The sequence below is a fragment of the Mytilus edulis genome, chromosome 6, assembly GCF_963676685.1.
Source record: "Mytilus edulis chromosome 6, xbMytEdul2.2, whole genome shotgun sequence".
NCBI classification, from domain to species: Eukaryota; Metazoa; Mollusca; class Bivalvia; order Mytilida; family Mytilidae; genus Mytilus; species Mytilus edulis.
The window spans coordinates 89,862,050-89,877,586 of NC_092349.1; the positions used below are offsets into that span (position 1 = coordinate 89,862,050).

General features: G+C 34.8%; 1 protein-coding gene across 1 annotated transcript in view; it reads right to left on the bottom strand.

Annotated features, from left to right (window-relative positions):
- Positions 1-11,541: 11,541 nt before the first annotated feature.
- Positions 11,542-15,537, bottom strand: part of LOC139528859 (uncharacterized) — a 34,814-nt gene continuing 30,818 nt past the window's right edge. The window contains exon 19 of the mRNA XM_071325073.1: positions 11,542-13,804. Coding sequence (XP_071181174.1) covers positions 13,747-13,804 — 58 coding nt within the window. The 3' untranslated portion in view covers positions 11,542-13,746. The remainder of the gene's footprint in view (positions 13,805-15,537) is intronic.

Genomic DNA, 15,537 nt, shown 5'->3' on the forward strand with positions numbered 1-15,537 from the left:
GAGACAACAACCCGACAAGAGAAAAAACAACAGCAGAAGTTCACCAACAGGTCTTCAGTGGCCCCCAAACCTATATATACTAGTTCAGTGATAATGAACGCCATACTAATTTCCAAATTGTACATTCCTATATGTGAGGCGAAACAATTGGCATGTTTTTTCCATTGAATTTCCAAAATCCATCTTCAATTTCAAGATTTCAAGATTTGCGGCATGTTTTTACTGGTATAACAACGCTTTTTGTAGGCTGTAATAAATATCCTTCTCTTTTTCTAAAATCCAAAGCAATGTTAATCATGGTTTGTAGTTCTAGAGGGTTGTTGGAGACAAGTGCTACATCGTCAGCACATGTAGGAGCACAACAATGTATGTTCCCTACTCTTCCACCAAGACCTGATGTACTTAAAATGTTAAGCAAAGGATTAATGTAGATTTTATATAAGTCAGCGCTGAATGGACCTCCTTGATGGACCCCTTGATCAATAGTGAACATCTCTTTTGACATTATACATGTATTATTCCATTTGATAAGAGAAGATACATGTATTTGGCAAACGTTTAGGAATTTTGGTCCTTAATTCTCTACAACTTCGTACTTCGTACTTTATTTGGCCTTTTTAACTTTTTGGTGGACTCGAGCGTCACTGATGAGTCTTTAGTAGACGAAACGTGCGTCTGGCGTATATACAAAATTTAGTCCTGGTATCTATGATGAGTTTATTTTCATATAGATTATTTCGTAAAAGTATGGATTGTTCCGTAAAGTCTATCTGGAACATACGACGGATCAAATTAGAATGTACCACAACATCGAAAGCTGACTTGCAATCTAATAAGGCTATGTAGACTGGAAGTTTAAGGTCTTTGCTTTCCCTTTCACATTCTTCTATGAAATTTTTACAAATCAGTGGAGTAGTGCCCTCAGTGAATCCTTTTTGAAGTGGGTTTAGTGAAATTATATTTTTTGGATTTTCTCTTTCTTTCAATATTTTTTATATAATTTTTGAGTATGTTGGAGTTATAGTAATTCCATCATAATTTTTGGCATTTTTTGTATCCCCTTTATTTTTTAACACCGGACATAAAGTTCAAATTTTCATTAAATCAGGTATGTAACAGAATTTAAAGCAAACATTCAAAAGTTGTTGTAAATGTTGTAATAAAGATTCGCTTCAATGAATAAAATGTTCAGCAGTTAAACCATAAAAGTCCTCAGCTTTGTTTGTGTTAAGTTTGGAGACAGCTCTTTAGTAGTGATTTCCTGATGAATATATGTATCTTTACACTTGTAAATAATAAGGATAGCTTTTTTTTTCATTGAATTTAGATAAATAGTGTCAAAAGAGTTATTGATGGATTTTTTTGCAAGGTCTCCAAAATGTTTATTCCAGCCCTTCATTACATTTACCGGAGATTGGAAAATTTCTTCATCAACAGTTAGTTCCTCAATTAATCGTGAAAGTTTACCTCGTTGTTTTTTTATAAAGCTATTGAAGTGCAGCTTCTATTCTACATTGTTTCCGAAGTGTGGAGGTTGTGATTTTCTTTTGAATAGTAAAGGGATTGTTGGGATCAGGTGAACGACCATTATGTTTCCATTGAAAGAATGCTATTTTTTTCTCTGATATTGCTTGAGAAATATTTTCAGTCATGATTTGTAATTTCATCTTCCGTATCTTTTTTTTTCTTTTTGGGAGCAACCGCCAAAGTAGCTTTAGTTATGGTATGGTCGAGAGTCTGAAAAGCTTCATCCAGTTCATTAGGGTTCATTGGATCGACCTTTAATAAGGCAATGCCCTCTTCAACTAGAATTATATATTTATCGTTATCTATTTTGTTCCATTTGACCTTATGATTGGTAGTCGCCTGCGTTTGATTTTCAGAATTACTGCAGGGAAGGTCATATTTTAGTTGTAGTAGAATTTGAAGATGATCCGAGACGTTTGATACAATGTCAGGTTTTTTAATATTTATTATGTAGTCTTTAAATTTCTCTTGGTAAAGTATATAATCAATTGCAGACGATGATATGCCACTGGTATGTGTATAGGTAATTCCAACTTCTGAAGTAGACAAATTATGGTCTGACATGAAGTCAAGTATAGAATTTTTCTATTAGAGTTATTTTCCTTAAAATTATTTTCATTAAAATCTCCAGCAATATTTATCTGGTGAGTGGCTTTATAAACTTCAATGATCTCATGTAATTGATTAATACATTCGTAAAGTTCATTTAGATGGTTATCTGAGGATTTACAAGGAAGATAAATAGAAATAAATAATAGTTTCTAATTTCTATGAAAAGGTTGAATAGGATCATTAGAATCAACTGCTTTACCCGTTCCAGTAAAATCATTATGTAGTTCTTGTAGTATATTTAGCGCGGAGTCATATAACCAGTGTTCTTGGAGAAGAAATATATCAATTTTTCTTTTTAACTCTTTAAATAGTGGACCACATGTCAATATATTTTTGCAGTTAAAATCTACAATCCTCAGTAGAGGTGCTACGTACATCTTTATCTTTATTTACACAATGTACCTTTATACAGTCATTTTTAAAATCTTAAGCATCGTACTCAGAAATTACATCACTACTTGTATTCATTTGTTCAGCAAATAACGTGTCAAGGTTTAGGACATACTTTTGTGCCTTTCGATTTGGAACAGTTCCTTGTATACAAAATCCTGATCTGATTTGTCTTGTGAATAATATAGGGGTTGACCTGTTCTTGAAACGTGAAGCATTGGTGAAGCTTTATCATCACGGGTATACATGGATGAGTCATTTCCAGAAAATTTAGAATTATCTTTCTCTTTTGGAGTGTGATTTGTAGTACCTGTAGAGTAGGTCGACGAATTATGATATCTTACAGTAGATGTTTTTTCTCTACCATTTGCCTCTGTATTACTAGCAGAATTTGCAGAAAGTTGAGTCGGAGTAAGTGAGATAAGGTTAGAAAAGCAAACTTGTTTTTCTGCAGAATGCCGATTATAAGAACGATGAGAGGTTTCTGGGGGGACGTTGTGGTAAGTCCCACCATTGCCCCACCAGTTATCATGGGTATACTAATCTGGAGTTCTTGTTTCCGGATAGTAACTCATGTGATTATTGTCTTGATAATTATTCCATTTGTGAAAGTGGTGATAGTAGGGATAACGACTATCAGTAGGGACGTTGTGGTAAGTCCCACCATTGCCCCACTGATAAGGTGGTGTACTATTAAAATTGGTAAATGGAACATTGTTATCTCTGGAAAAGTGAGTGGTGTATGGGTAGCTCTGAGAATGTTGATTTGTATAGTCAACGTTGTGTTGGACGGAACTAGTTGGAGCACTATTGCCATGATTTGTATATTCAACGTTGTGTTGGACGGAGCTAGTTTGAGCACTATTGCCACGTGTAGATTTCTCTTGTTGATGACTATCTGTATCCAAGAACTGAAGCAGGCGAAGTTCCCGATCAACTTTTTTGAGGACGTACTCGGTTACCCTGTCATGTATACCTCTGATGAGATCTTCAGCTGGCTGTTTCTGTTTATGGTTGTTTTTGTACATACTAAATAAAGACTACCTGAATGATCTAAAGTATGATAAGTAATGTGTAATTTTTTTCTTGCAATTACATTTTTCTAAATCAAGAGTACAGACTACTAGTGTCCTTTTCAAACCAAATGATTATGAAGAGCCTGTTGTAACAAGCCCTTATACCCCACTAGTCCTATAACATATGACTTCGCATTCTTATTCAATTTTTAACGTTTTTATACTGATATTTTCATATTTTTTTTATTGCGAAGTGTGGCACATTGATAGTAAAAAAAAAATGATCAGAACAGTAAATAGAAATAGTAAATGCTCCCGAGGTCATATCTTATAGGACTAATTACCCACATACTCATTAAATAAGTTACTATTGACAGTTATTTCTGTTACTGCAAATTCTATTTCTGTAGATTTACACAATAGCATTATATTGTTATACTAGTTTTATTTCACCTTGAAGATTAGACCAAATAGGGATACTCCTTTGAATTTTTATTTCATACCAGTCAGGTCACTTTTATATATGAAACTTGAAACCACTTACATGCCATATTGATATTTTATAACAACTCTGCCCATGACTCATATAATTGATATTAATTCTTTAACCATATATTATAGTAAGCGTTTTTTTTTTACACTAACCCACGACCTTTCATGTCAAATTTCTGTCTCCATTTAAGTTTATGCCATTGAACCATCATGGTATTAAACACAATTCCAAGTAAGTATGCTGTTATAGTTGGTCACCATATATTTAACTTTGGTGGCATTCCAGTTATTGAATTTGTGTCAGATTAGAATAATGAACTAGACCTTTAGGAATTGATCTCATAATTTAATATGAAGCCATAGTATGCGACCCCTGCCAGGTAACAAAAATAAACATGTCAAACGGCAAAATTTATCACCAGTGATTACAAGTCAAGAGAGTCTCCAAAATGCTTGCCAAACTGGAACTACAACAAGATCTCCAGACAAGGACGAACAAGGCGTTGAAGCCAAAGTTAGTTTTTACCATAACTGCCGAGAAATTCAAAGAATACCACGCGACAAATATTGTAGAAAAGCAAGTGACGAATAACTCTAACTGTGAGTGTATTGACATTCCACCAAGTAAAACACCGTACAAATTATTATATTCAAACTCATCCTTTGTAAGACAGTGATCGCGTCGAATCAGCTAGACGACACTATTGTGCACGCATCAAACGTAGAGAGCTTCAAATATGTTCTCACGCCCCGCCAATAAATCGGCCGGGCACTCTCAAACCGTTAAAGCCAGCATCGATATCGACAATTTATTCATGTCATACAGATACTGTTACAGACTCTGCTGTTGTAACTTTGTAAACAAAGATTGTGTCGGATGTCCGGTACTTCGATCTGTCTTATTACCAGTAGAAAGTGGACCAACACGGAAACATTATATTTTCTTATAATTAAGGCAGTTGTTTGTAAAACGAAAAGACTATCAAGTTTTCCCCCGATTAATTATATATCTTTAATGTTTTAACAATGTTTTAGTTTAACTTCACATAATCAATAAAGTTATAAAAATATGAGTATCTTAACAACATCATATTGGTACACTTCGATCTTTTTGGTAATAAGAAGGACCGGAGACCAAGTGTCATCAGACGATTTATATGCATATGCAGATTTAGGGAGGGGGGGGCAGGGGGCCCGGGCCCCCCCTTTTTGGGAAAAAATTTGGTTGCTTATATAGGGAATAACTGAAGCGTGACTGGAGCGGGCCCCATCTTAGGTCAGTCAGTGGGCCCCCACTTATGAAAATTTCTGGATCCGCCACTGATATGCACCGCGTTGGTATTAATTCCGATTATTCAAAACTTCGTCATCTGGATAAAAACCAGTATCTATCCAATGGATGTCAAGATGATTTCGATTAATACTATCTCAATGGTTGTTAAGTGGAAATGGTAAGAAAGGCTGACATTATTTAGAACTATTTTGTCTAGCGATTGCTGATCATTGGTGTGTGAAAAGTCCAGAATTATGTCAAAACGGATATATTTGTTTATTACGTAGATAAAAGCGAAAACTTGAATAAATATGAAAAATATAACAAACGAAAGCTCAAAATACCATTGTGGTAACAATAAACATATGAACAGGTCAAAATGTTTTATTCTGTAAATAAAGTATGTAAACTGGTTCCCGGTTGATTACTACACAATAATGATAATACAAGCAGATCCAGTGTGTATGCAAAATAGTAAATACGAAACCAAGCGTGGTAGGCGGAGAAATGTAATGGAAAGTAAATACGGATCCAAGGGCGGTAGGCAGAGAAATGTAATTGAAGTGCAGGCCAATAGTATCGGGAAAATGCCGCTGAAAGCGTCATTTTCCAAAAATGAAAGATAATACAATCAAAATATTGACGGGATGCACGAGTACCGAGCCACGTCAAATAGATATCACCAAAAACAGACCGAACAGACATAATAATATTAATAAAGACAAATAAAAGAACACTATAACGTTATTAAATGACAAAGAACGTCAGTATGCACAATCTATACACCAAGACCATCATTTATAATTTGTGAAGTTTATACGTAATATTTATTAACAAGCTTAAGGTCGTGGTACTAAGAAAGAAGACGATACGTTCTTTGACATATCCCTGGTTCAGCAACTTTGTTCTCAGACACCGGTGACGTTTTACAAAGTCTGAATAGGAGCTTCAAGCTCTTGAGTACAGAATAAGATGTGAAATGTATATCCCTATGCAGGTGAAGTTAGTATATTGCTACTCAGGTGGGGGAAATTAATAATTTCATTAATTAAGTTCGTCTCGTTTGTCATGTATTCTGGTACTGAGATGACTGTGTATGTCAAATTCGAGGTGAGGCAAAGGAAGCCGTGTCTGTTGTTTTTGCTTTTAGAGGTTTTCCCCCTACGACCTTTGACCGGGACGCTTACGCCTCATGTGTTGATACAAGTATTGCAAACTGCTCTTAATAAAAAGAACTGTTAATAGAAAAAAAAGTAGACAAAAAAGCATCATGGTTCAACCAAATTATTATTTTTTCAAAGTAATCTTGAGACCCTCATTGACAGAGAGAAACTTTAAACAGCAAAAGTAATCTATAAGTATGCGGAATCTGCAGACATCTTCAGGGCATTACTTTAACCTTTAATAGTCCTGAACATTGATCACATTTATCATATGCATCATTCTAGCTTGTATCATGTCTGACAAAATCCAATGGATACATTGGTGGTTTAAAGTGAAAGTCATCCATGAGCATGACATGGGTCATTACATGTTAAAAATATTTCAACTTCATATTCATTGATTTCGTGTTACTTTTGTCGACCGAGTTTACACAAATCTTGACCCCTTTTAAATATTCTAAGCATTATTAAAATAAACAGCCTTTTTCCAAATTATAAATGTGTACCTACCTTAAATGAAACATAATTTCCCAACCATCTTTCATCGTGTCAAAAAATCGATTGAATGTTGTGTTATTTAAAATACACTATAATTGAAATTTGATAACCTCATATTGAATAATGTATTATTGTCATGTCACACCCAACGACTATTCATAACCAGGTCACCCAAATACCAAATACCCCCATTAACACGTATTGCTATATATTCATTTACATATACTACGGATTACAAATGTGTCAATTTTGTGATTGGATAACAACACAGATTTCAGTATATATTCAGGAAACTTCCGAGGTATATACGGCATATATTTGACCCAATTGGAACCTCATCTATTTCATACTAACAAACGTTACTATGTGTCGTATTCTTTTGCTTTAAAGAACACTCAAAGAAGGATAGAGGTCAATAGAGGGGAAATAATGTATCCGTCTTAATAACTTTTTAATTTTAAACCACACGCTTTAAACATTAAATATTTAATAATTTCAAACAAGCTAAGATCAATTTCATAGAAACTTGCAAGACTGACATATACATCATAAAGTATATCAATATTAAAAATACAGTAGACCTATTACATAGTGTTAGAAAAAAAGACCAAAACTCATAAACTTAACTTTGACCACTGAACCAAGAAAATGAGATCAAGGTCACATGACACCTGCCAGTTGGACAATAACATCTTACAATTCTTCCATACACCAAATATCCTAGCCCGATTGCTTATAGTATCTCAGATATGAACTTGACCATCAAAACTTAGCCTTGTTCATTGATCCATGAAATGAGGTCGAGGCAAATGGAAAACTACCTGACGGACATGAATTCTTTGCAATGTCCGCACATACCTAAATACCTAATATCCATTTACTCATAAGATAGAAATTAACATTTAAATAAAATATTAACTTTCTTACAGTAGTCGCTAAACCATGAAAATGAGGTCAAGGACAATGGTCATCATCATGTGACAAACGGAAACTTTATAACATTGGGCATCTATATACAAAGTGTTAACCATCCAGGTCTTCCATTTTCTAAAATATAAAGCTTTTAAGAAGTTAAAGTTAACGCAGACGCTGCCGAATCAGTATTTCTATGTCGAGATTTTCTGGTCAACAAAAATTCGAAAACTCTAACCACAGATTTATTGTGTGAGAAAATAAGGCAACGTTGCATCAAAATGAAAAGGGCAATAATTTCAATGATAAGTCGACTAACAATTTTGTACATGTTAACTTATTTGCATTGGTCTTGCTGTAGTCCGGCCGTTCGGTGAAAAAATTGCTCAAATAATAAGGAAAGCACCAAATTTTACATGATGGTACATTTTTGTGTACTGAGCAATATTAATAACGATGGAACCACCCTCAACATCCAATATGGCGGCTTATTTCAATATGGCCGCCATACATTCGAAAATATTTTCCAGTAATGCACACACCACAGTGGATTTGATGCTGGAAGCACAAAATTCAACATATTTGAATGACTTGGTGTACTTATTTTTGTTTTGATCTATCTTTGAAATTCAAAATGGCGGCTAATTTCTAAATGGCTGCCTTGAAAAATAAGCAAATTTTCATTATTGAGACGTTACCTAAATTTAAGCATTTTATTACAGCACAGTGTCATTAAGTCTTTGTTCCAGTTCTGCCCTTTTGATTTTGTCCGACTGAATTGTCATTTCATATACAAAGTAGTATATTTCATAAAAAGCTGCTTTAGTAGGTTTTTATGTCACACATTAAAGCTGTGATTTGAGATTCATCTGCCCTAAGACATTATTCAGTGCCTATCTTATTTCTTTGGTCGCAATATATTGCAATTTGAGATATTATAATGTGATTTGAGAATTGTATAAACATATAGCAGTGAAATGGAAGGAATTGAGAACGACAAGGACAAGAACATTAAAATGGCAAAAACTGCTACACTTGGGCATATGGCGAAACCCGCAGCTGAATACACTTTAACAGAGGATATCTCAGAAATGACTATCAACAATTGTAACAAGAATTTTTAGCAGATATGAAATCTAATGATCAAAGAACAGCTGAGATTGACCGCAATATAAAACAGAGCGAAGCGCAAATTGAAAAAAATATGTAATAGTCTCATAACGATGCAAGCTGAACAGAAAGAGACAATGAATATTAATAATGAACAGATGGGAGCAATTATATATCAGCAAATTCAGCAGTCTGCAGACAGAATAGCCCAAGGCTAGTGGTAAGCACTTGGCGGGATTGACGGTCAGACTAATGAGAAATTCAATGTTGTGGTGAGACGGATGGACAAGCCGACAAACACTGAGAAAGGAGACATAGTTCAATTTAAAGGTGCAGTTGAACAGTAGGGCACTTTCCAACAAATGACATCTGTTGTAAGTGAATTAGTGGACAAGCGAATTAAAGAAGTTAAAGTTCCTGCAAAGGACACCATCTAAGCCAAACTTTGACCTAAGCCAGTACAACGCAAGTACATAACAAACTCCCTGCCTTCGGTCTGTCCAAAATAAGCTCGCATGAACCATCAACCGCACCAATTCTATTGAAGGTAAATTTATTCACACAAAGTCGGAAGTCCAATGTCAGGGCCCTTGGCCCTGAATGAGACAATTCAAATTATTCAACAAAAACCTCCATTTAAGAACATAATAGAACCTCTAGTACAGATCAATGATACCAGCAAATGGCGTATGTGTCTTCTTACGCACACTTACCACCTACAATGAATCAATCATATATTGTTCAGAGCAGCACACCATTACAGAAACAATTAGCTGCAAGTGGATCCTATCAAGTTTTTCTAATGCTGACTGCAGTGCCTACTAACCGTATCATCCCTGTCGAGTCAATGGCAAATCCTCCTCTTCCCACATTTAAGACTCCAATTATGACAACAGTGTCAGCTCCTGGAGCTCTAACAGGCATGCCACAACAGCATGCTGACTCCACTGACCGATCCAGGAAAGGGCAGAGAAAACCAAAAAGAGCTTGGCAACAGCTCTTCTGCAGACTCTTCTCTGGAGAGAGAATATACCCGATGGCAAGAACATTCTGGTGCCAGGGACGAAGCCGAAGCCCACACAGCACAAAAATGAAAATTTTCAATGGAAGAGGATCCATGACTTGGGAGGCGTTCATTCATCAATTTGAACGGACTGCCGGTAGACGACAATGGGAAAACAGTAAAAAGGTGTGTAGGCTCCTAGATTGCCTGGCCTTGGAGTACGCTCGCAGAAAAAGAAAAGCATTGAAGCAGCGCTTCAGCAAGTAAGACGATCAGACCAGATTGGAACCGAAGCCTTCTGAGAATGTAAAGACAAAGATTCAACAAGGCATGTACTAGTTATAGAGAGGAACCATTAAACGATCAATAAGGAGTTAAAATATTGAAAACCTAAATAGACAACCAGATGGCGATATAAGTTCAAAATGCCAATTATGCCCATCAGCTGGGCAGATGGCGCAGTATCACCGACTGATAAAGGGAATATGAGCAGTCCTTTGGAGAACGAGGTGTGTAACCTCTCTCAAATTGTCACAAAGCTAGCTGACGTTATGCTTTTAACTAATCAGCGTAACCGTGGATAGACCGATCAATATTACTCTGGGTCTTCTGAATAATATAACTGTGAAAGATCACCAGAACAATGCAAGATCACCTGGTCAATATATATACACGTTGAAGATCCCATTAGCAATAGAATCGCGATAGATCGCCAGATAGAAATACATCCAAGTTTAATGTCTATCGACTAGCGACACCCCCACCAAGCCAGATATCATACAGTCTCTAAGGACAACAGTCAGCATCTCCAAGGACAAACTTCAGAAATCCCGGTTATTTTAGGCAAGATCGCCGTCACCAGGATAAAGAGCAACCCCAAAAACGGAATCTTTAAACAGCAACGGGTCGGGCCAGTAGGCCAACGATCGACTCCAAAGTCTATTGGTCATGAAAAATCACCTCATGACAAAACAGAACAGACGCCAACGGCCTCGTCCGATATTGTCATAAGAACCATTCAAAAACGCTATGTAGTACGAGGTACTGTATATGACCAGAATGTGAGCATGATTGTGGACACTGCGGCAATGATAACATTTGTAAATGAGAAATTAATTTCAGCAGATAATGAAGATTCGGAGACCGTAACGCTTAGTGGTTTTGGTGAACAGCTGGTTACTGGGAAGATTATAAAGAACACTTCTCTCAAAATTGAAAGAGTAAACAAGCAATGGGATGTATGCAAAGCGTGAAATTTCAACTCAGCAAATTTGCAAAAAACGAACCATCACAGTTTTGCCAAACTCTGAAATGACTATTACCATTAAAATTAATAAAAGTGCTGACCAGGATTTCATTTTAATAGAACCATGCTCGCTGTATATGTTTTTGTATATGCAGCCATATTTGCAAATGTATGCGTTCTAGAAATAACCAAACTATTTTATTTATATTTTAAAAATAATTGATAACAAATTCAAGAACATGAAGACCATTTTTAAAGAATTACTTTAATTTCCGAAATTATATAGAATACCTTGCGTACAATCTTGATATTTATAACGTTTTTCTGCCATCTTGAAAATAGCAGTCATATTGGATTTTTCTGAGTGGGTCCATAGCTGAAATCAAAGGGTATACAACCAAAAACTCCTGTGCAAAGTTGTTTTCCTCATCAAGTGAGCAATTCTGCTCTATATCTGCACCAATCAGCACCAACCAACTATATTAAACTGCATAAAAATGACATATTCAACTATTATTCATCATAATAAAAATAGTTATGTTGATATTATTTTCATATGGTGGAACTAACAAAAAGTAAAATAAAAAAAACACTGAACTTAAGAGGAAAATCAATTCGGAAAGTCCATAATCACATGGCAAAATCAAATAACAAAACGCATCAAAATTGAATGGACAAGAACTGTCATATTCCTGACTTGGTACAGGCATTTTCAAATGTAGAAAATGGTGGATTAAACCAGTAACCTGGTTTTATAGCACTAAGCCTCTCACTTTGATGACAGTCTCATCAAATTCCGTTATATTTACATTGATGCGTTAACTAAACAGACACAATAAATAAAACAGTCAAACAAGCTAATAGAGGGTGATTTTCTATTATGGTAAACTACCCTCATCAAATTTCACAATAATTTGATTCTTTTACAAAACTAAAACTTCTTTTAATGTAACAATAGAAATTAACAAATATATGAGAGATTATACCTCAAGTATTATATTTATCCCAACTGAGAAGCTTTGACATTAAATATACAAATAGGTAAATACATTGAATAATTGTGTTGTTATATTCAGCTGATCTACGATGGGTATATATTAATGGCTGTATGTATAGTAGAAGAGATCGATTATGAAAAAAGACTGAATTACTCAAACATCTCTTTTTTATAATCAGCATTCCTTTCAGTTTTTCTCTGCTAAGACAATATCATTTATGCACAAGCTTATGGAAAACGAACCAGTTGGTTCCACAATATTGAATGAAGAAGGATGATTCGTCTTTCTGTAGACTGTTACTTTCTAAAATAGCAAATTACAAATCAGGCTTATCATGCCAGTCTTGTAGAAGCAGGTTATATATTCAGTTGTCTATAAGGCGGAGTAACTGTCTTCCCCATACCTGCCAACCTCTTAAAGTGAAATGTAGAACCTGTTTATTATTCATCTACAAAACACACATAATAGTTATCAAAGGTACCAGGATTATAATTCAATACGTCAGACACACTTTTGGTCTAAATAAGACTCATCAGTGACGCTCAGATAAAAAAAAGTTATGAAGCCAAACAAGTACATAGTTGAAGAGCATTGAGGACCCAAAATTCCAAAAAGTTGTGCCAAATACGGTAATCTATTCCTGGGATAAAAAAATCTATTGTTTTTCGAAAATTCAAATTATTACAGAAAATTTATAAAAATGGCCATATAATTGATATTCTTGTTTACTCAAAAGTAACATAAGAGTTAACAGATATACTCTATTTCTTTAAATATTGTTATATCCTACATAAGGTGTGTTATGTGTTTCTTTCCTTTTTCATCATTTTTCACATTTGCATCTCATCAGAGCAACTTTACAGGAAGATACTGCAATCATATAGTCACAAATGGTGCATTATATGTATTTACATTCTTATTTCAATAAGTGTTCAAAACACGTCTTAAAAAAATTTCAATTCAAGCATTGAATAGAGGAATAATTCTTTTAAATTACCTTTAAAATATAATTAATTTTTTTTTCCTAAGACATACAAAATCATTTAATTACCATCCTTGTGTGACTCTTTGTTTCGATTTGTATTTAATATATATTTTTTAATCAATTCACATAATTTTATGAAGGGTAACTTAAAACAGGACTTAACAGGGTAAGTAACTTGAATTTTTTTTGAAGTGTTAACCTTGAAGCAAGATCCTTAATAAGTACTATATTTGACACCCAATCTATCAAATGAAGTCATTTAATTTCACATGGTCTGTAATTTACAGTAAACAACAACCCTCATCACTGACACAAAAACGTAATTAATGTTGGCTTGTTATTCAAGGCTAAAATATAAAAAAGCAGGAGTTTCTATACTCCCCCTCGGGAGGATAACAGCAAGCGGGAGATTTCCAAAATTTTGCCAATTGAGCGGGAATCTCCCGCTCAATTGGCAATCTCCCGCTCAAAACGGGAATCTCCCACTCAAAACGGGAGGGTTGGCAGGTATGGTATTCCCTTCAACTGTACAGTTTGTATAATATTTCTGTAATCAATGCTGTCCATCCGGTCTGGTGACTGAAAAAAACAAAGTAGATTTAGGGAAATATTTATTAGATGAAGCATGTAATAGTTTACTCTTCTTCTGACTCTAATCTAAATGGTTCATTTGATACATACAAATTCATAAACATTGATCATTATGTTCTTGGAAGACAATCAAGAGGCTCATAAGATCCTGAATTGCAACCCTTCAAGAAATGTGTCACCTTACTATTTATTGTCACCTTTATTGCAAAAAGTTATGTTTGATATTTTTAAATCTTATCTGATTAATAACTCTAACGGTTTTTTTTATACATTCTGTCAAGTTTTTAAGAATATATCTAAAATTAAACAAGAGTGCACACGCTGAAATGTCTCGCCTTCTATACTAATCATTGATATTATGATGATAGTCCTAAGTATAAAGCTAAGCTTTATTACAACTGTCACATAATCTTAACATTAACCAAGATAACTAAACAAAGACCAATGAACCTTGAAAAAGAGGTTCAGGTCAGATGAACCATGCCAGGCAGACAGGTACAGCTAACAATGCTTCTATACAACATATATAGTTGACACATTACTTATAGTTAAAGAAAAATAGACCAAAACACAAAAACTTAACACTGTGCAATGAACCGTGAAAATGAGGTCACGGTTAAATAAAACCTGCTCGACTGACATAAAGATCATAAAATATTTCCATACCAAATATAGTTGACCTATGGCATATAGCATTAGATAAAAAGACCAAAACTCAAAAACTTAACTTTGACCACTGAACCATGAAAATGAGGTCAAGGTCACATGACATCTGCCCGCTAGACATTTACACTTAACAATCATTCCATACAACAAATATAGTAGACCTATTGCATATGGTATGAGAAAAACAGACCAAAACACAAAAATTTAACTATAACCACTGAACCATGAAAATGAGGTCAAGGTCAGATGACACCCGCCAGTTGGACATGTACACCTTACAGTCCTTCCATACACCGAAAATACTAGCCCTATTGTTTATAGTATCTGAGATATGGACTTGACCACCAAAACTTAACCTTGTTCACTGATTCATGAAATGAGGTCGAGGTCAAGTGAAAACTGTCTGACAGACACGAGGACCTTGCAAGGTACGCACATATCAAATATAGTTATCCTATTACTTATAATAAGAGAGAATTCAACATTACAAAAAATTTGAACTTTTTTTTCAAGTGGTCACTGAACCATGAAAATGAGGTCAAGGACATTGGACATGTGACTGACGGAAACTTCGTAACATGAAGCATCTATATACAAAGTATGAAGCATACAGGTGTTCCACCTTCTTAAATATAAAGCTTTTAAGAAGTAAGCTAAGGCCGCCGCCGTAGCCGCCGCCGGATCACTATCCCTATGTCGATTTTTCTGCCAAAAAAGTTGCAGGCTCGACAAAAAATGGATAAAATTTGAAACTAATTGATTACTTTAGCTGTATTTGGCAAAACTTTTAGGAATTTTTGTCCTTAATGCTCTTCAAGTTTTTACTTTATTTGGCCCTTTTAACTTTTATGGATTCGAGCGTCACTGATGAGTTTTTTGTATTGTTTATTTTTTAGTTTTCTAAGTTGTGTCATGTGTGCTGTTATTTGTTTGTCTTTTTCATTTTTAGCCATGGCGTTGTCAGTTTGTTTTAGATTTATGAGTTTGACTGTCCCTTTGGTATCTTTCATCCCTCTTTTGTAGAAGAAACGCGCGTCTGGCATATATACAAAATT